Genomic DNA, 23766 nt, shown 5'->3' with positions numbered 1-23766 from the left:
TTTGTGTCTGATCATTGAGCAGAATATTTGTTATTTCATTATGATAATTTTTAAACATAACAGCAAATAACACTTTTCAAACACCTTCTCCGATTAAGTTTTCTCATGTAGCGGATCACTGGTCACACCGCAACCTTTTTTAAGGTGTTTAGCAGCATAAAATGGGATAGGTTTACAACAATTATCTCTGTGTTTCATAGTCTCTCCTCAGAGTGCTTCACTCAGACTAGGGTGAATTAGTGTAATGTGAGACACTGTCTAATGTGGGACACCTAAGCTTCAGTGCATTTAACTCTTCTTAAACAACATTAAAATGAACATGACTGGTGTTGAATACAAGCAGGGGTGTCAAGTAAATTAAATCAAATGACTTTTTGGAAATAATGTCATAAATGCAGCCATTAAAATGATCAAACAGGAAGTACATATTGTGAAGTCCGTTCAAAGGTCAGTCAAATGGTATTTAGTCAAAATTATAAGGATATAAATCTGTTATAAATAAAACAATGTTCTAAATTATCAAATTATATTTGTGATGTATTTGTACAAATGTTGCAATAATATTGTTAAAATATTCTATTTGAAGCAATCTTTGTCATCACACTTTAAAAAAATGTTGTTTAAACTTTTTTTTAAACGATCATTAAAAGAATAGTTCACTTAACAATGAAAATGCTGTCATAATTTACTCATCCTCAAGTTGTTCAAAACCTGTATGAATTTCTTTCGTCTGCTGAACACAAAAGAAGATATTTTGAAGAATGTTAGCCAGAGAAGCACCTTAAGCATTTAAAGTGTAATGACTTTGAGAGACCAGAATTTTGACAAAACCTGCTCACTCCCATTGATTATATTACTTTACTGTATAAATATTTCTGTAACTTGACCATTATTTGCCAGCAGCCATATCACCCTCTAGCCCACGACTGGTTGCCCACTGAAGCTAAGCAGGGCTGAGCCTGGTTAGTATCTGGATGGGAGACCTCCTGAGAAGAGAAATCCAGCTTGCTGCTGGAAGAGGCGTTAGTGAGGCCAGCAGGGTGCGCTGTGGTCTGTGTGGGTCCTAACGCCCCAGTACAGTGTCGTCATATCTATTTTCAGGTGCATTTGGAAAGCATTGTGTCTATATGATATCTATGTCGGGGACACTATACTGTCAAAGAGCACCGTCCTTCGGATGAGACATCCCATGGCACTTCTCATTCCACCCATTGGCCCTTGCCAATCATGGCCTCCTAATAATCCTCATCCAGTGAATTGGCTCTATCGCTCTCTCTCCTCTCCACTATAAGCAAACAGACGTAATGGGCTGACAGTTGCAGTACATCTATGCATTTACATCTATTAGGTGACATCTTGCCCATGCATTTACATTTTAATAATGGGAAGTGACCACTCCAGGGCAATCTGTGTTGTGTTGCTGGCATCTGGACACTCAGCGAGACAGATAGACAAGCTCAAATTTCCAAAACGCTTTGCTCTGCCCCTGCTGAGATGTAAAAAGCGGCAATATGACTTCAACACTTCGATTTACTAAAATATTCTTACCGTTGTCACTCGTTCCGATTTTGACAAATTCAATTTACGCCCCCTTCCTGTTACGTCCCTCTCTTGCAGTCCGCAGACAGACCAATCTCGTCTCCGCACTCATTCGCAGCAACTTTTGTTATCCCTGTCAAATCGCTGAAGTTGACCCGTGTTCGGAACTTATAAATCATTAAATCTTTATGATTGCTTTACGTCTACTTTACGTCAATCCCAAACTATGAAGCCAACGGATTTTGCGTCAGCGTCACTCTGTAAGTAGTCTACCTTAAGATTCTATTAGAATAGGCTAAACTTAATCATTCTTTTACGTGCATTTGCGTGCACTGCAGTAGGCTATTAAACACGATCTTGTCAATCAGTGAAAGTGATTTTTGTAGGCTATATATAATGCCATTTTGTCTAAGAATTTGCTTTCTAATTAGATTTATCTTAATCGAAGTGACTTAAATGGTGCACTAATAAATGGTTTCGATATGGGAACACGAGGTTCTCTTTCATCATCTCGTGTTCGAGATCCACCTATGGGAAGGGCATCCGTACCTGACCTCTGCAGAAGCATCCAATTGCACCAAGTCTGGCTAGACAGACAGAAGCGCGCAGCCAATGCCAGGTGAGGCCACACCCCCTCACCTAAGGGCATATAACATCTGGGCGCGCTGCTATTCCTCAGTTGACATTCGCTTCTCGCGATCTCTGCATCTCACAGCTCGGTTGGATTTTTACACTGCTCACCTCGTGTCTTCAGGAGGACATATCGACCAGATCAGCCTCCGCCGGACGTGACAGTTGTTTATTTTTCAACTACTGCTGCTTTGCATTCGGAGCCGCCCACGCTCTCGCTATTTTCACCGTTTCTCCTCACGGCTGCCCGCCACGGATTTCTCCGTTTTCTTCGCTGGTATGTCACTGTCTAAGCCTGCAGCCTCTCCAGGGGATAGCATGTCACGGGCCTGCCCGGCCGCGTGTGGTGCCCTCATCGCAGCTAAGGATCTTCATCAGCTTTGCGTGGTCTGTTTGGGTCTTAAGCACGCTCGGGAAGCCCTTGAAAACCCGGAGAATTGCAGTTTCTGCCTCTTGCTGCCTAGGAAGCTGCTAAAACGCCGTCTTAAGGTGGCAGTGACACAGTGCACCGGGCTCAGCCCTTCTGACTCGGACGGGGGACACGGTGATGACGACGCGCTACCGGGGGCCTCCCGGGGCGCAACGTCTCTCGTCTGGGCTGACCAGCCCAATCCCGCCTTCCCCGAGGAGGACATCTTCGGGGACAACCTCACTCTCGTCCACGACCTGCCCGGTTCTGGCGAAGAGGAGGATGCGGCCATTCTTGGGGTTTCAGAGGACGAGGAGGCCATCCCGCCCTCTGGTGTTCCCCAGGCTACGGCCCACGCGGTTCTGCCTCAAGCCATCCTCCTGGAAGTGTGTGAGCGAGCGGCCGCTCGTCTCAACATCGAATGGCCGGCACCGCAGAGCGCCACCGACCAGGAGAGGGATATTTATGATGGGAAAGTGCTGGGACCCCCTCCCGGCCCGAGGAAACAACTCTTCCCCATCCTCCCGGCGTGCGCGAAGCACATGAGAAATTATTGGAGCGACCCGCTCGACTTCAAACACGGTCTCACGGGACTCGAGGTTAAGGACATGGCGGCGCACGGTATGGGCGAACCTCCCACCGTCGAACCTTCCATCGCCAGGCACCTTAACCCCGCTCAGGGCGGGCTGCTCGCTCCCCCCAAGCCGGTCTTGCCCAACAAGATGGACCGTTTTGCTGCCTCCGTTCACCAGGCAGCTTATAAGTCCTCGGCCGTGGCTGTCAGGGCCCTTAACGTTTCTTCGCTCCTCTCCGCCTACCAGGCGGAGATCCTTGAAGAGTTAGGGCAACAATTGGAAAAGGGAAATCCTTCTGAAACCCTGTGGAAGGAGATCCTAACGGTGAACGACCTCGTCCTCCGTAACGCTCGGCAGGCCGTCCAAGCTTGCGGGCGCTCCATGGCGCTTTCCGTGGTCGGAGAGCGCGCGCTCTGGCTGAACCTGTCGGGACTCCCTGACAGTGAGAAACGGCGCATCGCGGGCGCGCCGGTGGAGCCCGGCCGGGCTCTCTTCGGCCCCGCCGTCGCACTGATGCAACAACGGTGTGACGATAAGAAAAAGGAGGATGAGGCCTTCAAACTTTGCCTTCCTAGGAAGTCAGTCCCACGCCAGGCGCCCCCTGTGCGTTTGCCTAACCCACCGGCCACGGGACGACAGTTTCATCAGGGCAGAGAAAAGCCCCGCAACAAACCACCCCCTCGGCAACATAACCCAGCACCTACACACAAGCACTGGGGTAAGCCCGCTCCCGCCGCGGCCGCGGCCGGGAGACCTGCGAATTCCAACCCCACCGACTCGAAACGCAAGCGGCCTGCCTGATGTTCAGCCGATGGGGGCTTCGAGTCCATGTTCACGGGCCGCAAGCCCTTCGGACTCCCCTCCTCTTCTAGGACCCCCGTCCAAAAAACCCAGGGGGTCCCGCGGATGGGTCAGCTCTCCGTGTGTAAACGAGACTGCCCAGCTCGTGTGTTCGAGAGATGTGTGTTTTCCCCCCACGTTCAGGGGGCCCTTTGTAAGGGAAAGTTTAAGCTCAGTGACACCACACTGCCCACACTCTGTTCCCCTCACTCTCTCAATAAAGGCTTCGGCCCCAGTGTTTGCCCAACACAAAACACACAAAACACAAAAAAATACGAATCAAATGAATTCGTTTCGGCGGGAAAACCTCTCTCCGCAGAGAGAATTCATCTCACTGCAGAGAGAGGAAATCCCTCCGAACCCCTGCATGTCGCCTCTAGTGTACCCACTAGATGGCGCCATTGCATCACAAATAAACCTGTCGGTCTCACACAGCTCCGCTCTGGCCCGAGCGGGAGCTCTCGCGAGTCACGAAGCGGCTTGGCGAACCGTTTCAGCTCCCGAGTGGGTGATGCGTACAGTAATGCAGGGTTACAGATTGCAATTCGCAGTAAAACCCCCGCATTTCAACGGCATTCTCTTTTCTCACACGGAAGAGAACGCCTCTCACATTCTGAAAGAGGAAATTTCATCTCTCTTAAACAAGGGAGCGATTCAGGTGGTACCTCCCAATCTGATGAACCAGGGTTTTTATTCCCGTTATTTTCTGGTCCCGAAAAAAGGCGGCTCTCTCCGCCCTATCTTGGACCTTCGAGTGTTGAACAAACATTTGAGGAAATACAATTTCAGAATGCTGACACAAGGCGCACTCGCCCGTGCCATAAAACAGAACGACTGGTTCACATCAGTCGATCTGAAAGATGCTTTCTTTCACATAAGCATCTATCCTCCGCACAGGAAGTTTCTTCGTTTCGCCTACCAGGGCATATGTTACGAATTCACAGTTCTTCCGTTTGGACTCAGTTTGAGTCCCCGGTCTTTCTGTCTGTGCGCGGAGGCGGGCTTAGCACCTCTGAGAATATCAGGTCTGAGAATCCTGACTTATATAGACGATTGGCTCATCATAGCCGAATCAAAGGAGAAGGTGTTGCAGGACACCGACCGTGTGCTCGCGCACATCACATCGCTCGGGTTTCAAGTGAATGTGAGCAAGAGCAATTTCACGCCCAGTCAGAATGTCATTTTCTTGGGCTTGGAGTTGAATTCGGTCTCCATGCGAGCGCGCCTCTCTCAAGAGCGCGTTCGCTCTCTGATGAACTGTCTGACGCAGTTCAGAGAAGGGGCGAAAGTGCAATATCGCACATGTCTCAGGCTACAGGGTCTCATGGCTTCATCCACCCAAGTTGTGCCATTGGGACTTCTGAGGATGAGGGCGTTCATGAAATGGGTCTTGTCACTACATTTCAGCCCGATTCGCGACCTTTGCCGCTCGGTAACAGTGACACGCGCCTGCTCGGCGACCTTGCGCCACTGGGAGAGCGAGAACTTTTACGCACGGGGAACCCCTCTGGGGGCGGTTACGATGCGGAAAGTTGTGACGACAGATGCGTCCTTGACAGGCTGGGGTGCCACCCAGGAGGGCAGAACGGTGAACGGTCTGTGGCCAAACAGACTACGTTCAGCGCACATAAACTATTTAGAGCTTTTAACCATTTGGAAAGCTCTGAATCATTTTCTGCCTCGCCTGCAGGGACATCACGTTCTAGTACGGTGCGACAATACCACGGCTGTGGCTTATATCAACCGTCAGGGCGGCATGCGCTCGTCGAAACTCCACGCTCTAGCTTACAAGCTTTTGGTGTGGAGCAGACGGGTTTTCCTGTCGTTACGCGCAACTCACGTTCCGGGCATTCTGAACAGAGGTGCGGATCTGCTATCAAGGGGAAACCCAATCTACGGAGATTGGCGTCTTCACCCTCAGATAGTGGAAATGCTATGGATGAGATTCGGACGGGCGAGCGTAGATCTATTCGCCTCGCGCGAAAACTACCATTGTCCTATGTTCTTCTCTCTAAGGGACATGGACGCGCCCCTCGGGGTAGACGCACTGGCCCACCCATGGCCCAGAGTGCTCCTGTATGCTTTTCCTCCCCTGTGCCTGATAATTCCCTCATTGGCCAGGGTGAGAGAGCAGGGCCTGTCTCTCATTCTGATAGCACCCAGGTGGCCCAAGGCACCATGGCTGGCGGAGATAATTCCTCTGTTATACGCCGAGCCGTGGCGCCTTCCCGTTCGCACGGATCTATTGTCCCAAGCCAACGGGGAGATTTACCACCCCCACCCGGACAGGGTGGCTCTCTGGGCCTGGCCCGTGAGAGGACGAACCTGAACGCACTTGGGCTTTCGCCGCGTGTGGTCGCCACTATTCAGAATGCCAGGGCCGTCTCTACACGGTCCTTATATGGCTGTAAGTGGCACGTGTTCGAAGGGTGGTGCGATGGGCGCGGTCTCACATCTTATCAGTGCTCAGTTCCTGATATTTTGTGTTTCCTTCAGGACCTCATGGAAAAAGGGAGGTCTTTTTCCACCATTAAGGTCTATTTGGCTGCGATTTCAGCCTGTCATGTGGGTTTTGAGGGCTCTACTGTCGGGCAGCACCCTCTAATCCGCAGATTCATGAAGGGTGCACGCCGCTCGTTGCCAGTCATCAGGAGAACTGTTCCGGAATGGGACCTCTCCATGGTGCTGGAAGCACTGTCTCAACATCCTTTTGAGCCCCTGGGGAGTATTTCCCTTAAGCTGCTGTCCTTCAAGACAGCTTTGCTCTTGGCCTTGGCATCTGCCAAACGTGTCAGTGAGCTACATGCACTCTCGGTTCACCCCTCGTGCACTAAGTTCTCCCTCAGTGGAGATAAGGTTTCCCTTAAGCCTAACCCGGCCTTCATGCCGAAGTGCTTCCCTGCGTTCACTTCGGAGGTGTTGGAGCTGTCCGCTTTTCACCCTCCACCTTTTACCTCTCTGGAGGATCAGAGGCTGAATGCTCTGTGTCCAGTCCGTGCTTTACAGGCTTATATGACCAGGACCAGCGCTTTCCGGAAGAGCGACCAGCTCTTTGTTTCATGGGCCCCTCCGCACAGAGGGAGTCCCATATCGAAGCAACGCCTCTCACATTGGGTTGTGGGCGCTATAACTATGGCTTATGAAGCAAAGGGAGTGCAGCCCCCAAGGGGCATCAGAGCTCATTCCACAAGGGGCTTAGCCGCCTCTTGGGCTTTGTTTAGGGGAGTGTCACTGCAGGACATCTGCTCCGCTGCCAGTTGGGCTTCTCCTCATACCTTTGTGCGTTACTACCGGCTGGATGTCACCAGAACCTCGGTAGCACATTCGGTTTTAGGGGTTGGGTCTTCTTAGCTCTTCCCTGTACCCTGTTGAAACCAATAAGAGTGAATGGCCCGGCTGGTCATGTTCATTCTTGCCACCAAACATTTACTTCCCGTTATGGGTTTAGTTTATGTGCCTTGGTGGGTTGGGGGTACTTTCATGTATGTGTCTCATGCATGCTTCATGTCCTGCGTGTCCACAGCAGTCGGTGTGGCGTCACCTTTGCAGGTTCATGATTAATGGACGTGTCAGGCACCGCCTCCCCGGGGTGACCGTCTTTCTCTGGCTTTCAGAACCTCACTGTGAGTGTATTGGGCAATCGGGGAGCTGTCCATGTCTCTCCCATAGGTGGATCTCGAACACGAGATGATGAAAGAGAACAATAGGTTACTATCGTAACCCCGGTTCTCTGAAACATCGAGTGGAGAGATCCACCAGCTTTGCCCCGCTTGCTGCACGAGAAGCGAATATACTTACTGAGGAATAGCAGCGCGCCCAGATGTTATATGCCCTTAGGTGAGGGGGTGTGGCCTCACCTGGCATTGGCTGCGCGCTTCTGTCTGTCTAGCCAGACTTGGTGCAATTGGATGCTTCTGCAGAGGTCAGGTACGGATGCCCTTCCCATAGGTGGATCTCTCCACTCGATGTTTCAGAGAACCGGGGTTACGATAGTAACCTATTGTTATGGTTATGAGCAGGGTGAGGTCTGCTTGCATCTGGACCTAATATATAACAATATAAAATTACTCAATCTATTACTATTAACATCTATTACAATTAATCTCTCTATAATAAATAGAACCTTTTTGCACTATCACTATGTAGTAGATAGGCTACATTACCCTCTTCGTGCATGCACGAGTGCTCGCGTAGCAAAGCTGGTTTATCCGCACGAGAGCCAGGTATAAGCAGCGCTTTTTTGGGGATTAGAACTTTTACCTACCCCTTCCCTTACACCTTAACCCACCCTTAAATCTACACATACCACCACACCAGCCCCTAACATTACCCGTATTACACCTCAATAGCAGCAAAAGTGTTTTAAAATACAACATGAACACAATATTGTAGCTAGCCTACATATTTTTCAATGTAAGTAGGCTACGCTCATAATAGGCTACTTAAAGCCACTTAATAAAAAGGCCGGGCAGATAATTAAACTGTTTATATTCTGCAGTTTGAGATTTAGTAGCCTAGGCCAATATTTTAAAATCAAAATATATAAACATAGAACAACATAAAAATAAAAACATTTAACTCATTGGCAGAAGCGATTGTAGAGTGCTCTATAGCTTGGTGTTGGTGATTCCTGGAAATAAAACCCATTTCCTTTCCTAATTGTGAATATTTGCTTACATCGTTGCATAGGCTACATCTCTCACATAAAAAACAGTTTTGATTTTTTTTCTAAAGGTTAGTAGTTTAATGTTTACTTTATATTAATATATGCTTACAAATAGTTAAAATTAATATTTTAAATATATATTAATCATATATTTGTCACATAAAAAAAATCAGTCAAATGTTTCTCTAAATCTAAAGGTAGCCAATTATGAGTTTTATCACATAAATATAATAGCAATCATTAATGCATATTTTAATAACCATCTTATGTTCTGATAATTCTGTTATAAAACTCATTTTTTTATATGTTTTAGTAACATTGAGGGTCAGTAAGGACATTATCAGTTTTCCTTTTCTCCACGAACAGGCTTTATTTCCATTCTCTTTAATTGCTCAAAGGGATATGGTTCAAGCTTGAAGTGCTGTTTTGAGATTTTGAGAAACCACTCGGTTTCCTATAATCTTAGCGAGCCGCCTGGAGCCTTGTGCATACCAACATGGTCAGAAATGGTGAGTAGGCTAATAATGATCAGTATCTCAATATCTTAAGTTAAAAAAATAAACAAAAAAAGTCATAATCTAATAAACCATTTGCTATAGGCACTGTGGCATGCAATAAAGGGTCTGTTAGACTGCCAAAAAAAAAACCAAGGTCCTAATTTAGGCTAGGCTACTCACCCTCATATCGTTCCAAACCCATAAATTTTGTTCATTTTCAAAACCCATATGAAGATATTTTTGATCATATCTGAGCTTGCTGACCCTCTGTTAACAGCTACACAACTATCATTTAAAAACCAAAAGAGATCGTAAAACTAATATGAATTGAACGATTTAGTCCATATTTTCTGAAGAGACTTTATCGCTTTATATGATAAACAGATTAATATTAGGCTTTTATTCACATACAAAACGTTGATCAGTTAACATAAACAGAAGCTCAAGATCATATAAAGCAATCAAGTATCTTCTGAAAATTTGGAATAAACCGCTCAATTCATATGGATTAGTTTTACGATCTCTTTGTTACGATCTCGAATGTTTAGAAGGATTAAAGTGGTAGTTGTGTAGATGGCCAGCCGAGAGTCTTACGGGTTCGGAACGACATGACGGTGAGTTAATTATCACAGAATTATCATTTTCGGTTTGTAATAGTCTGTATATTGAAATAGACACGACAATGGCTGTGCACTCAAACAAGAAGTCTAAAAGACGACCTTTGTTAAAAGTAAGTAAGCCCCTCAGAAAATAGAAAATGAAAATGAAACTAAGCTATTTTCCTTGCAAGCTGACAAAACTAAATTTCTTTAAAGTTTAAAAATAGTTTGCAAGCTCCCAAATTAAAGCACAGAGGATGTGTAGGGCCTAATTGTGGTCTAATTTTCAGCTAGATTTGATTTTAACATTGAAAGTGCACAGAAAATTAAGCATTGCTTGTGTGTGTTTTTTTTTTTAGGAATTTGTTGTGGTTGATGAACATGGAAGTGTGGATGAGACAAAGGTAGTATATCTTGAACCCCAGAAGTTGATTCTCAAAGGAAACATTGGTGAAAAGGTCAAGCAGGTCACATACCGAAAGGACTGTCCACGCACTGGGGTAAACATCAGCATTACTGGCCTAGCCTAAATAGAGAGAAGACTAAACAACATTCATATTTAAATCAAAATTTCCTGTGTTCCTCTTTCTTTTGATTCAACAGCATGCTTACACTGCAGAATGTCATGGTAAGTTGGTCTCAAGTGCCTTAATATAAAGGTTATAATGTTTTTTTTATTCCATGATTTAAGATCACATTCAACAAATCAACATTCAAACAATGTTTTAAAACATGTGTGACACACCATCACACACTTTTATATTTTTGATAAAGGAAAATCTAAGCTTTCAAATTATGTCTATTTTATTACAATATTCAAGGTATCACCTCTCCCAATAGTGCTTCAACCCTAGACAAAAAAACAGCTTGACAATGTGTCATCTTGCTATAGAAACCCTGAGAAGAGCATATTGCAATAATTGTACATATATTATTAAATATATGCACTAAATTATAAATGCATTGGTTTTTTTAACTTATGTATTAAATATATGTTATAAAAAATATTTATTTTAGCTCTGTTATGGTGCTGTAAGAAATGCACTGAATATGCTACCATTGCTTACTTTAGGGGAAAGTTTGGTAATCTCCCAACAGGCTAAAACTGCCCCTCCCTATCCAGGAATTATTTTGCTGAATAATTATATTTAAAAACAAATTAATGAAGAAAAAAAAAGTATGCCAGCAGCAACATTGAAGAATGTTGTTAAATGAATGCAGATTGTTACCATTTATGGTCTGATAAGAAGTTTGCCTTGGCGGTTAAGGCTTTTATGTTTACTGATGTATTAGATTAATTGTCTGAGTAAACAATAAAAATCTGTTTTGCATGCCAGATCCTTGTTATGCTTTGGATGTGCCAAGGACTACTCTAGGTAAGATCAAATAATTTTTTTTTTTTCATGTAATGGATTTATGAGTAGTTTGAGGCTCTTGTTACATTACAACATTGAATGTGCTATTTATAGAACAAAATTTTTGAGAAAGGTTTTTTGGTGTTCTAACATTAGTGTTTCAGGAAATACATTCTTATCTAAGTCTGAATTTAAGCATTGTTTTTGAGATTTTGTGCTTTTGTTTACCTTTCAGTATACAGTAGGCATGTTTCCACAGTTAACAGGGGAAAGCAGAGATTTAAAAATGTCAATAGCAATACCAATCTCATATTGTTTAGGCCAATTTTTCACACTATTAAAGAATTGTAGTATTTTAGTATATTAATTAAATATGTTTTACTATTAAAGAATTTTAGTCTCACCAGCTAAAATTTATTTTACACTTTTTTTGTTGCTTTTTGCTATAAATAAAGTGTTGTTTTGTTTTTTTAACCTGCTTATGCATGCATAGACCTGGAAGTTTTAAGTTTAGTCTAAACCCTATTTATATCTTTTCTAGCCAGTGACACAACTCAAGTAACAGTCAGATATCATGGCATTATGTATACCATTGTCATCATCATCATCATCATCATCATCATCATCTGTCTCCAAATAAATAAGTGCCAAACTTTAAGGTAAAAAGTGTTTTTATATCCCTGCAGAGAATTACAAATATCTTAGATAGACTGTTACAATATGTCAAAATAAAAGATACATCATATCAGAATTTTTGAACCTTTAATGTAAAAATATTCCCTATGCAATGCCATGAAAACCAAAGTGATACATTTCAGAGAATTTTTTTAAAAACCTACAGCATAAGTGTGCACATCCTTTTATAATTGGATATGTGGTGGTGTTCAGAATTAACTAATCATCAAACTCATGTGTGATATCTTTACCTGAATTAATTCCATCTCAGCAGTGCTTGTAAGATCTTCTTGGTTGCATTCTAAAAGATCTGATTTATCTTTGTTATCACAAAAACTGTTTTAACAGGTGTATGTAGATTTTTTTTAGATATATATATATAGGCTATATATCCTCATTTCTGCTATCTTGAATGTTTTCAGGTGCATTTGGAAAGCATTGCCAAAGAATGAAACTCCAACTGTCTTGGTCACTGATGCCTCCAGAACAAGAAGTATTAATGATAACACTTAAGGAAAATAAAAATGAAATTCTTGCTCACTTGCTCATAAGTAGGAGTGAGTTTTTTTTTTTTATAGCAAAAGCTGTGGAAGCTCATAATAATAATAATAATATTAATTGATTATTATATTATATTATATTATATTATATTATATTATATTATATTATATGTAAGCAATAAGGAACGAAAGTCTGTGCTGTATTGTGAATGAGTCATGGCTGAAGAGCTTTGTTAGGCACGACGCAAAGCGGAAAGAAAGGACTGAAAGTTGTGCACACGGAGAAGCAAGGCGCTAGTCACAAATGACCATGTCAGGGCACGGGAGAAGATATTGCAGTGGACATTCAAACGGATATTTTATTGCGAATATAGGACAGACCTGAAGGAAAATGCTTTATCTACTGTAAATGCAGGTACACTTGCTCACTCAATCACTCACAACAATTACTCTACTCTATAAGCGTCAATGAACAATATATAAGAACATGTTTGCGTTGCTAAGAGTAGGCCTAGTTGCTAGGGATGTTGTGTACATAGAACCGTTGGGTGAAGCGGTCATAGCCGTGGTAGTACACTGCGATTGAGCAATCAGAATCAAGGACTGGAACTAACCGTTTTATATTATATTATAGCCTATTATATTATATCCCATTATATCTTTATGCCACTCAGTCTATATTGTTATATAATAATTAACCTATATTAAAGTATTTTTAACAAATATTATCACACTTGTTAACTATTATTATAACTATTAAATAACTATTAGTATAACTGACAGTATGTAGGCCTATATATATTCCTGTCATCCATCCATCTATCTATCTATCTATCTAGGCTATCTATCTATCTATCTATCTATCTATCTATCTATCTAGGCTATATTTATATGGAATAATCTGAATCAGCATGTTTTCTTAATTACTTGAATATATAACACCAGCAGAAGCCTTTTATCTACATTAAAATATGAGCAGATGTAGCACTTTCCTGTGCTTCTATTGAACATGTCGTGATGGGAGATAGTATAGGCTATTGATTATTTTGACAAAAAGGGGGAAAAGTTGATTTATGACTGATTAATGTCCCAATTATGTTCTGTTAGTTTCACTTTCATGGACTTAATAGTTTATATCAGTTTCCTTTGTTCTATTTTTCCAGCCATAACATAGTCATCTGACTCTGATTGGTTGCCTAAATAAAACAGCATTTGGATATTCATTTAATTAGCAAAGCTGGTCATTATTGAGTTTGTTATCATTGAGTTTAAGTTTCTCATTTCCTGTCTTGGGTCGGTTATCATTTGCTATGCTTTTTTAATTTTTTTATTAAACCTTGTTATAATGCAATAAAAAAAAATTCTATTTATGGAGCTTGTCATGTTAATTTTTTTTAATTTATTTATTATTTTTATTATTGTTGAGTACCATCATTGAGCTTTTTGCTCATGGGCAAAAAGCACATTGTGGATGTGTGCACTTTTTGTTTAATTCTTCATAATAAATATTTTTAGTTAACTTCATGCAAATAAAAAAAGTAAATATATATCTTCTAATATTACAACCCACCCTGATATATTGAATGATGTAACAACAGAACTGTTAATGACATTTAAATTTGATTGGCATCAAATTTAAATAGTTAAACAACACAGTAGACTTCTAAAATTATTGAATTTGTAGCTGACAGAAATATTATTATAGCATTATAAATATATTAAAGTTTGAGACATTCAAGATGAGTCCTCTGCATGCTTATTGCAACTTTTCATTTGATAAGTTTTATAGCCTATTAGGTATATCAAATACAAAGTTAAGGTGGTGGTTGATGTTAATGCCATAAGAATATTTATCTGCATCTAATCAGTAATAAATAAAATACCAAACAGCATTTGTTTCTTTGTTAAAAATGGTTTAGCACAATCCTCTGTGTGCTTCTATTAGTGTTTATGACTTGTTTTTCTGAGAAAACAGCTATAGCCTACCACTTCCTCAAAAAATCCAGAACACAAAAGATGTAGGTCAAGGTATATGAGCACTATGAAGGAATTCAGAAACTGAACCGCCTCATAAGACGTGTCGAATCGACCTGCCAAAAAGTCTGGGAAAACAACGCTCCAGTAAAATAAGCGACCCCTGTAAATGTCCAATCGAGGGGTGGCGTGAAATGATTAGGATAGGACAGTGATACAAAACTAAAATTGTGAAATCCATCCTTTTCAAAATAATTCACACAATAGGCTAAATAAAACCTCTTCTCCTGTGCACAGGCACAAACTGGAAATCACGTGGACTCATCAAGTCATCGAGCGTGAGTCATCGAGCGAGGATGATATAGAATTGACTGTTACAGAGCACAACCACAACCTAACGTTTTTTGACTTTCTTAGTTTTTGTAAACCTAGGCTACTACTTAGGGATCAGAGTATTTATTTCCCCCCGCATTAACTTCACACGTCAAGTAGGCTACGATTGTGTGGTTTTGTTTAATTAATAAGGTGTTTATATAGGCTACTTTTTTTCTTGATTCACCCCGAAAGAATGAAAGTGAAATGTGACAACTTGCCCCTAAAATATTTAGCCTACTCAAATTAAAATTAACTTTTGCATATCAAATGGCATTTTTCAATAATTAAAAAATAAAAATTTAATTTAACAAACACACCGCAAAACACAGCTACAGCATCGTTCAAAATCATTAGAATTTTGTGATCTTTGACTCTCAGTCTTTATTCACCCTTTTCTCATGGTTTCTCAATAGAATGCATAAGTATAGGCTGCAATAGAATAGCATAATTGTAATAGGGGCACATGTAACGCAGTTTTACAACGTTCCCCATCTTTCGAACCGGTTAGATCTAGTTCTTGGAAGTAGCCATCAGGGTGGTTCCCCCGAGAACTAATGGTTCCCTTAGAAACGTTTCCCTGGTTGCATTGAACTGTTATAGGTAGACTGTAGCCTACAGTTGAGACACTTTTTGCGTGTTGATTTTTCACACAAAAATAGATACTGAAAAGAAGTGAATTTCCACATGACATGCCATATGACATTTCATTAGCTTGTAGACTAAGATATTATAAATCAATAATACCGAAGTAGTTTATATTTTCCACAATTAGGCCTATACAAATAGGGTGCTTTTTGTCTCAACTAGGCTACCAATATGTGGTACAGTTGAGACCCATTTTAATGATGTAAAGGTAACTAACCGTTAATTGCAAATATAATGAATAAAGACAAATAAAGAAAATAACTATTGGGCAACATGTTTGTTTATTCATCCATTTAAATTCATTTTATTTAAATTAGCACTGGTTAAAATGTATAAAACAGGAACAAGATATTTAACGAACAGATATTGCAACAGTAGCCTACATTAAATATCACAAATATCAAATCGTATTTTCATTTACGTCCTATGTTGGCTAATTACGACGTTATCATAACACTGAACAACTAAACAGCGTGTGACGCAATAGAACTCTATCGCGGTGACAGTTGATACAGTGTCTCAGCTGTCACCCGGCTGGCCACCTCGCACATTTCTCAAGATTTTTCAATGACCTTGCATGACACAATACCACGACATATGCCAGTTTTAAGGCACAGAATAACGTTTGTGATGATACCAGTTACGTTTAACAGTCACATAAGGATAATAAGCTATTTATTGTGGAGAGTGCATGGTGAAGTGAACGTCTTGCCTTAGAAAAAAAAAACGTTTGCCAATATCTTCGGATCGGAGATGCGTCCGTTGTTCAAATTCTCCACGATCAAAGAGGACACTAATATGCATGTGCACAGCAAACATCACAACTTGTGCTTGCTGCGCACGAAAGTTATTTGAGGTGTCAGCCCGATCTCACGGCAATTCGTACGAATTTTACGAGGTGGCTAATTCGTACGAATTCATACGACCTCCCTCGTACGAATTAGTACGATTTTTGCTAAATTGTACATATTTTACGAGTTGCTCAATTCGTATGAATTTGTACGAATGACCTACCCTTGACCCCGCCCCTAAACCTACCCATCACGTGGGTTTAGACAAATCGTACAAATTCGTACGAGTGAGGTCGTACGAATTCATACGAATGAGCCACTTTTTAATCACTCGTACAAATTCGTACGAATTGGTCGTGAGATAGCGTGCCTGGGGGAAAGGAGACATTCTGTAACAATTTTGGACCCACAAAAGACGATTTGTAACCTGTTTATTGTACAGATATTCATGTTCTCATTCTACATTACAAATAATAGTAAACATAGTGATACAATAGTCAGTGAATAGTGTAAATGTATGTATGCTAACAATTGCATAACCCCTTTAATTTCAGTTTGTTGCTGGGTTTAATTCTATTTTTGTTTGCCCAACTTTTTTAATCCTAATTTTTCATTCTAATTTTTTTTTAACCAAACCACCTTCTGCACTTCATGGTATCGGCTTTCATAATTTTATAAACTCACCCTTTTCTGTCCGTCCGTGTCCCCTTGTTATTGATCTTTTCTGCAAAATAAACCATTTTGTAAATTGTGAAGGCTTAATGACACTTCTCTGTTCTATAGTAATACTACTACTGATGGAGGAATCCAGTCTAATTTTGCTCAACTGAAGCTCCTGAGAATTAAATGTGTTTTGATGAGCTTTTTGCTTGGTTTCATTTTCTGTGGTCATAATTAGGTTATTATATTAGCTACTATATCTGTAAACCTCAGAAAACTACCCATTAGACTCACTGGTCTTAACATGAGGGGACCACTTTAGAATAGCGAATCCTTGCTTAGTCACAGTTTTTGTCTGCCGAGAATACTTGACAAACAAATATTTGAAGGATTAAATACACTTTGTGCGTGACATGTCTTTTGGAGCATGTGCAAAATGCTGTCAGAAATTCTGAGGAGGACCCAGATGCAGAATAAACAACGGGTGTTATTTATTGACAACAAGAAACTGCACAGGATAGGTGAAGTAAGAATACAGTCCAAGGGCAGGGCACACAACTGGAGAACAGGTAGGTCAAGGTCACAACTGGAGAACAGGTAGATCGAAGATGAGACAGCAAAGACTTGACGGCCAAAGACGGAGACAGTGGCTCAGGGAATCAGAGGCTTGACAGTTGGTGATGAGACTGTACATAGCACCAGGCTAGCTGCCAGACCAGGAGAGTCAACGACCAGGGTGCAACAGGATGTGCGACAGGAACCAACACGAGACAAGACTGAAGGCTAGAACTAAAGCTAGAATTGACTGACAAGAAGCAATAATGCATGCACACAATGAATGCAGACAACGCATAAAATGAACCAGCAAAGACATAAGGGAAAGAGGCACAATATAAAGGGACCAGCAGGGCTCACACGCATTTCAACCCGTTCACACGCTCACACGCCACACCTTGTATTTCTCACGCTGAGGAGTAAGGGAACTTGTCCCGCTATCCACAACTTTCCCGAACTTTGACCTTTCCATGAATCGCTATGGTAACGTAGAATGCTTAGAACAAGCCGGTATCAAACTTCCTGTTTACATTAGCCTGTAGCTGCTGCTATCAGCTAAACGCTATTAGTATTTAGGAGTAGAAGTGCTATACTCTTACAACAACGCCGCTGGCAAAATGAGCACATCTCACAGATGGTCCCATGGACCTGACTATCTTACGAGAAAGGCGATAGAACAGTTAAAGTGCCCCATCCGTCTACCTTAACGGAATGGGTAGACGATATGAAATTGTGGCCAGACGTTAGCTATGTGGATATCGTTAACTATTTCGTGCTTAGTGAGGGTGTTGATGGTGAGACACTACGAAATTATAAGAGCACAGAGGCTTACAACTATCGACACAGCAACAAAATTGGAAAAATACTGTGTACAAAATACGACGAGTTCATCTTCCTTTAAGGCTGAGGTCGAGCACAGTCAGAGCATCAACAAGCCCAAACAACTTGCTTGGATAATGACGAGGCCGATTGGTATAATCGAAACAGTCGGCTGTTCATGCATTGCAGGGCTAGGAAAATCTTGTAGCCATGCAGCAGCTGTCATTTGGAAGGTAGGTATAGGCTGTTAGAGCGATCTTGCTACACATTAAATCTGTAAATTATTGAAAACAATAAAGAATACCCCTTACAAAAACAGCTTAACTGCAGTTTTTATTCTAAGTAAAGTGCAGGACAATGTCTGTGTTCGAAATATTGAATTTATGCAGTAGCCTTCGGCATTGAATGGAGTGCGTAGGGTGCTGGGCAACAGGTCAAGCGGGTCCGTTTATGTTGGAAACAGATCCCGTTCATAAAGTCCTTCAGTTTTCGCGTGTTGTTTGTGCACCCGACAACGGCACACGTTGAGCCACAAGGAGCCATTGCGTAGTCTGTCACATTTAATATTTATAAGTGATCAGTTTTCCTCCTTTTGTTTGTGCCGCGAGTAGTGTCCCTTGTTTGCTAGCTTCATTGCTGTCGTCTGTCTCCCTGCTAAGGCTAAACCGGAACTTAGATACCGGCAACAGGAAGTATCGTGTGTCATGGCGACGCCCAATAAGACTCGCAGGAAAGTTGTGAATACAATTAATGGACGAGACGCAGGCAAACGGAGGGAAGTTCGCTGCCGTGTTCATAGCATCTGTCTCGAGAGATACAGAGTTAAATGCTAGCTACCAGCCAATCAGAAATTAGAATTAGTTGTTTCCGGGTAAATTATGTTTTCCCGCTGCAAGTAGGCTACGTTCGTTACTAGACAACACGCAGTTTGCGGACATCTTCATTTATTTTTTTATTTTTTTAGCATTTTGATTTTACGATTCCTGCACGATATCTCTTGCCTGTGATCAAAGACAGTGAGAGCTGATGTTGAGGAGTATAGCCAAATTCGTGCTACATTATTTGATGCATTCAAAAACTCTCCAACTGCTTTTAAAGGGGTCATGGGATGCAAAATACACTTTTATATGGTATTTGCAAATAAATGTGTCTTTGCAGTGTGTGGACACAATCACCATGCAATTAAAAAAATCCATTCACTTTTTTTTAATCCTCAAAAAGCCATAAAGTTGTTTTTCATTATCATTTAAAGAGACATGCACCGAAATGGGTCACTGTGAACAGAGCTGTTTTTGAAGAGGTAAAAAGGGTGTTGTTTTACACAACCATTGAGAAATTTTAACCAAAGTATGTTACAAACTTTACATGAAGACCCAAAATAATCATACCAACTTGTGGAAAATGGGCATTCGATGACCCCTGTAAAGGTGACCGGTTATACATGCTCAGGGCAATAAGTTGTTATGACACAATGTTATGTACATTGAGCACTGATGTTCAGTTGGCCTGTTTCGGGTCAAATTTATTTTTATTTTTCAATAAATTTGTATTTTTTAAATATAACTATTTATTTTATTTGGATGAATTTGTCTTTTTATCAGATTTAACAATTGTTATAATTTCCATTTGTGCTGGTCAATTATGAACAATAGGCAAAATTGAACTGCTAGCAAAAATTGAAGCGAATTTGGTTGGGTCGAGGGACCGCTGCTGCAAATATTTGGGTGGCTCCTCCCCTAAATCTCACTCAAAACTTTTGATAAAACTTGAGAGCCCTGGACCAGAGAACATGAGGATCAGGTGAGCACAATTAGTGAAATGAGGACTAGAGGTGGACTAAACAAGGGTGCGTGGTAACGGAAACAAGGAGGCGGGACAAGAGGAGCAAATGGCCAACACAAACAAAGACAGCCATGTGCTCATGCACAAGACAAACAAAGAAACATTGAACAGAAACAAGACTGACAAGACTGTCAGGGCAGAACCCTGACAAACACAAAGATCGGTACTAATTGGTACCATACGATTTAAGACGAATTATATTTTAATTCAACACTATCAAACAGTTTTTCTCACTCAGATTGGTAGTATAGAAGTACCTCACACTGAAAGATAAAAAAACTTTACTTGATCTTTATTGATTTCTAGAAAGCCTTTGATCGAGTGTGGCATCAAGGCCTTTGGAAAGTACTACACCACTATGGAATCCATCCCAAGCTGATCAATCTGATTGAGAATCTGTATAAGAAAAGTACAAAATCTGAGCGAACAGTGATAAAAAATTTTAAAAAAAGAAGGACTCTTGCTCAGAGGGAAGGAACTGCAAACTGTGACTGCTCTACGGACGTCAACAGAACAAGAACAGCCATGAATTTGAAAGTGATGAGCAACAATAACTGGAAAAACAAAAACATCAAGAATGTGACTTTACAGATCCCATTTATACTCCCTATTGCCTTGAACTGTTGCGAAGCATGGACACTTAGGAGTCCTGAAGAGAAACTGCTTGGAGTTCGCATCATTGAGAAGATTAGAAACGATGACATCAGAAAGGCCCTCAATCAGATAGAAACCATCATGCAAAAAGTACATGAGAGACAACACCAGTGGCTTGGTCATGTACTTCATATGGATAAAAACAGGATTGCCAACATGGCATTGCACGGAAGAGTAGAAGGTACTACAAAAAGAGGACATCCAAGAACAACGTGGATGTCATCAGTGCTGGCGAGATAAAACATTGAACTACAAGTTCTAATGAGAATTGCGCAAGATAGAGACAAATGGCGTTTAGCGTCGACAGTCATTCGAGAGCCTACATTGAAGTGTAATAAACTACATGGAGATTTTAAAAAAAGCTCACTTAATTGCCAGACAGTCGACTCGATGCTATAACATTGGTTTTGGTTATTTTAAACTTTTCTCTCGCTCTGCTACAGATCTCTAATCATCAGGATAATCACAGGGCTTCCCTCAGACGCATTCATTTCCTTTAAAAGCGACATTTACAGTCACATGCTGGGCTGCCAGGAGCCTGATATGGTCATAGCTGAACTGCAGGTTAAGTGGGATTTAACCACATAACACTTTCAGGAATTGACATGACTAGTGTGCTGCAACTCAGAGCAAGTGGCTAAATCATACAAACAGGACAGAAAAGGTTAAAGAGAGTACACTTTCATGACTATATCTTAACGGTCTTTAGTAGGCTACACTTTTGTGCCTTTAATTTTTTTTTTTTTTTAAGTTGTACTTTAAAGTAGGCCTACATTTTAAATTATTATGTTTTCATCTTTTGTCCTGCTTTAAAAACGTACACTTTTGATGTGCATTACTTTTAAGTGGAATTTAATTTCAGAAATAATATATTATCTGCAAGTACATTTTACAAATATATAAAGTTTACAACTTAATTGTGTACATTTAATACAGTTAAGCATAATTCTTTTTTACAAGGGGCAACAGATGTATGTGTTTGTTTACAAGCGTAGTCATGATGATACTGTTGAGCTCACCATGTCTTCATTTGACATTCCTTTAAACTTTGTCATTGTAGTACAACTGAGTTAAGTCATGTCTCATCATGGAGATATCCAACTGGGAGACAGTGGAGAAAATAGCTGTACAACTGGTTTGGCATGATTTGCTTAATCAGTTGCTCTTATTTTGTAAAAAAAATAAATAAATAATATATATATATATATAAAAAATATCAGTGTTATTTACCGAGCTGGATTCGGAAAAAATACTGACCACATCCCACAGGAAGTCCAATTGGAATAACAGTGCAGGGTTAAAATAATAGTTTAAATAAAGATAATGAATAGCAGATAAGTCTTAATTAAGTGCTATGTTTACAATTACACCCTGAAAATGAAATGAATTATTAAACATCTAAATTCAAGTTCAATTGTCCATGCTGTCAAGGTTATGTTTTGTCCCTAAGTCTGTTTTCCTGTGTTTCTCCCTATTTGGTTCAGTCCTGTTCCCAGTTTTCCGCACCTCGCCAATCTTGAGTTATTTCACCTCTCTCTTATCGTCATCATGCCATTCACCTGTGTTCAGTTAATTACCTTATTATGTCCCGTTGTTTGCCTATGTGTATATATAGTATACGTATCGTGTGTTGTGGTTTCTGCCAGTTCTGTTAGAATAAATCATGTTTTATGTTCATTCTCGTCCTTCCAACAACCACGTAACCGTAACACATGCGTTCTGTAGAAGGCAATCGTTTATTTTATTCATTAACCTAAATTTATTTTTGTCAAATTGCAACAAATCGTCCACAAAATTTAGGCTAGTGAGTCAGGTTGGTAGTGAAATAATAGTGATACTTCAAAATCTACTTGAATATTGTTGTGGCAATTTTTTTATTATTAAACCATCACGGTGTAAGAGACACTCGAATCAAATTGTATTTCAAAAGGTATTTATTCTCGCAAGAAGGCCCGGCCAGTTACCACACAAGTTACGCTGTGAGTGGGACAACACCAGGAAGAGCTGGGCAGCCTTTTATACTGATTTCAAGGTCTTCCTAGATGCAGGGCTCCTTTCTGCCACATAGATAAAGGACCCATTGCTAATATCGATTTATTGCTAGCCCTTCAGACACCCACCCACCCCATTTTCCATTTTCCATTTTCCACTCACATATTTCTTCCTGGTTCCCCCTCACACTACAAATGAGAAAAACATGTTGCATTCCTTTGCAATATCTACTATAGATCAATGAAAATATAAATGTTCCACTACAATAGTTCCTTGAAAATAGTTTCAAAATCAGTGTGGCATTGACAGGAAGCAGAAATAGGAAGTAGCCTTGAAAATGTCATAATTTGACCTTTTATGAAATGGCAAAGTCTGTTCATAATGTCAAATAGTAGCTATAATCCCAAGAACAGTTTATGATAATAAAGACTTATTATTAAAAACAATATTTAAGGGTCAGTAACCCAAAAATGAGAATCACCCTCACACTACGGGCTCGGAATTTTGGCCCGAACCCAGAGTATTAATTATCTGAACGTGCTCCTCCCGAACTTAATAAAACATTATTTGTGTTCCGAAGAAGAACAAAAGGCTTGCGGGTTTGGAACGACATGAGGGTGAATGACAGAATTTTAATTTTTGGGTGAATTAACCCTTTAATTATGTGCAGTTGATTTTGCTTCTATATAATGGGATGGTGATGCCATCTAGTGGTGCAATAAGTGGTAGCGTCACGGGATGATCCAGATCAGTACAGGGGTAGGCCTACATCACCTCAACATTGTCATTGTTGTATACGTTTGTAAGGGTGTGTTTTTCACCATGGTCAAGCAGTTCTGTCAGTTGTGTAGGTGTACACATGTAAATTTCACTCTCAACTGAGTCACTCTCAATTGAAAGTATTGGGGAAAAAATTTCATTGCATGGAGGTTTCAAAGATATGCTATAGTCTACATGATTTGCTCTTAAGACTTTGTGAATTTAGTGAGGTTTCTGTTAATTCTTCACTAACACAGAACAAAAGGTTGTTTTTCTAATAAGGTGCAGACTCCTAATGATACACCTATGTACATGTATGGCTTTCTGACACACTTATTCAAGGTGACTGAGAACTGATTGACCCACTTTTCAGTTTGCTCTTCACAGAGAGGGCAGAACAAATCTCGAGGTTTAT

General features: G+C 40.9%; 2 protein-coding genes across 2 annotated transcripts; both read left to right on the top strand.

The window, feature by feature from the left end:
* Positions 1-5376: 5376 nt before the first annotated feature.
* Positions 5377-7344, top strand: LOC143728511 (uncharacterized). Its single transcript, XM_077219361.1, has one exon. It carries the CDS (start codon positions 5377-5379, stop codon positions 7342-7344), a length of 1968 nt encoding a protein of 655 aa, XP_077075476.1.
* Positions 7345-8997: 1653 nt separating this feature from the next.
* On the top strand, positions 8998-12354 carry LOC143714125 (uncharacterized). The gene is made up of 6 exons (XM_077205141.1): positions 8998-9168; positions 10115-10255; positions 10359-10383; positions 11093-11131; positions 11652-11769; positions 12208-12354. The coding sequence occupies exons 1-6, from the start codon at positions 9166-9168 to the stop codon at positions 12296-12298; spliced, it is 417 nt and encodes a 138-aa protein (XP_077061256.1). The 5' UTR covers positions 8998-9165; the 3' UTR covers positions 12299-12354.
* Positions 12355-23766: the final 11412 nt, after the last annotated feature.

This window comes from Siphateles boraxobius, unplaced genomic scaffold (genome assembly GCF_051911475.1).
Source record: "Siphateles boraxobius isolate OS27281-9 unplaced genomic scaffold, OSU_SipBor_1 12, whole genome shotgun sequence".
In the NCBI taxonomy this organism is placed as follows: domain Eukaryota; kingdom Metazoa; phylum Chordata; class Actinopteri; order Cypriniformes; family Leuciscidae; genus Siphateles; species Siphateles boraxobius.
Note: the sequence above shows the minus strand (reverse complement) of the source record. Positions and strands in the feature narration are given on the sequence as shown.

Excerpts from the sequence above, each read along its gene's own strand:
- LOC143728511 (XM_077219361.1), top strand. The coding sequence starts at position 5,377 with ATGGGTCTTGTCACTACATTTCAGCCCGATTCGCGACCTTTGCCGCTC.
- LOC143714125 (XM_077205141.1), top strand. Across the intron at positions 10,256-10,358 it reads AGGACTGTCCACGCACTGGG|CATGCTTACACTGCAGAATG; the intron begins GTAAACATCAGC and ends TTGATTCAACAG. Across the intron at positions 11,770-12,207 it reads AATAAGTGCCAAACTTTAAG|GTGCATTTGGAAAGCATTGC; the intron begins GTAAAAAGTGTT and ends GAATGTTTTCAG.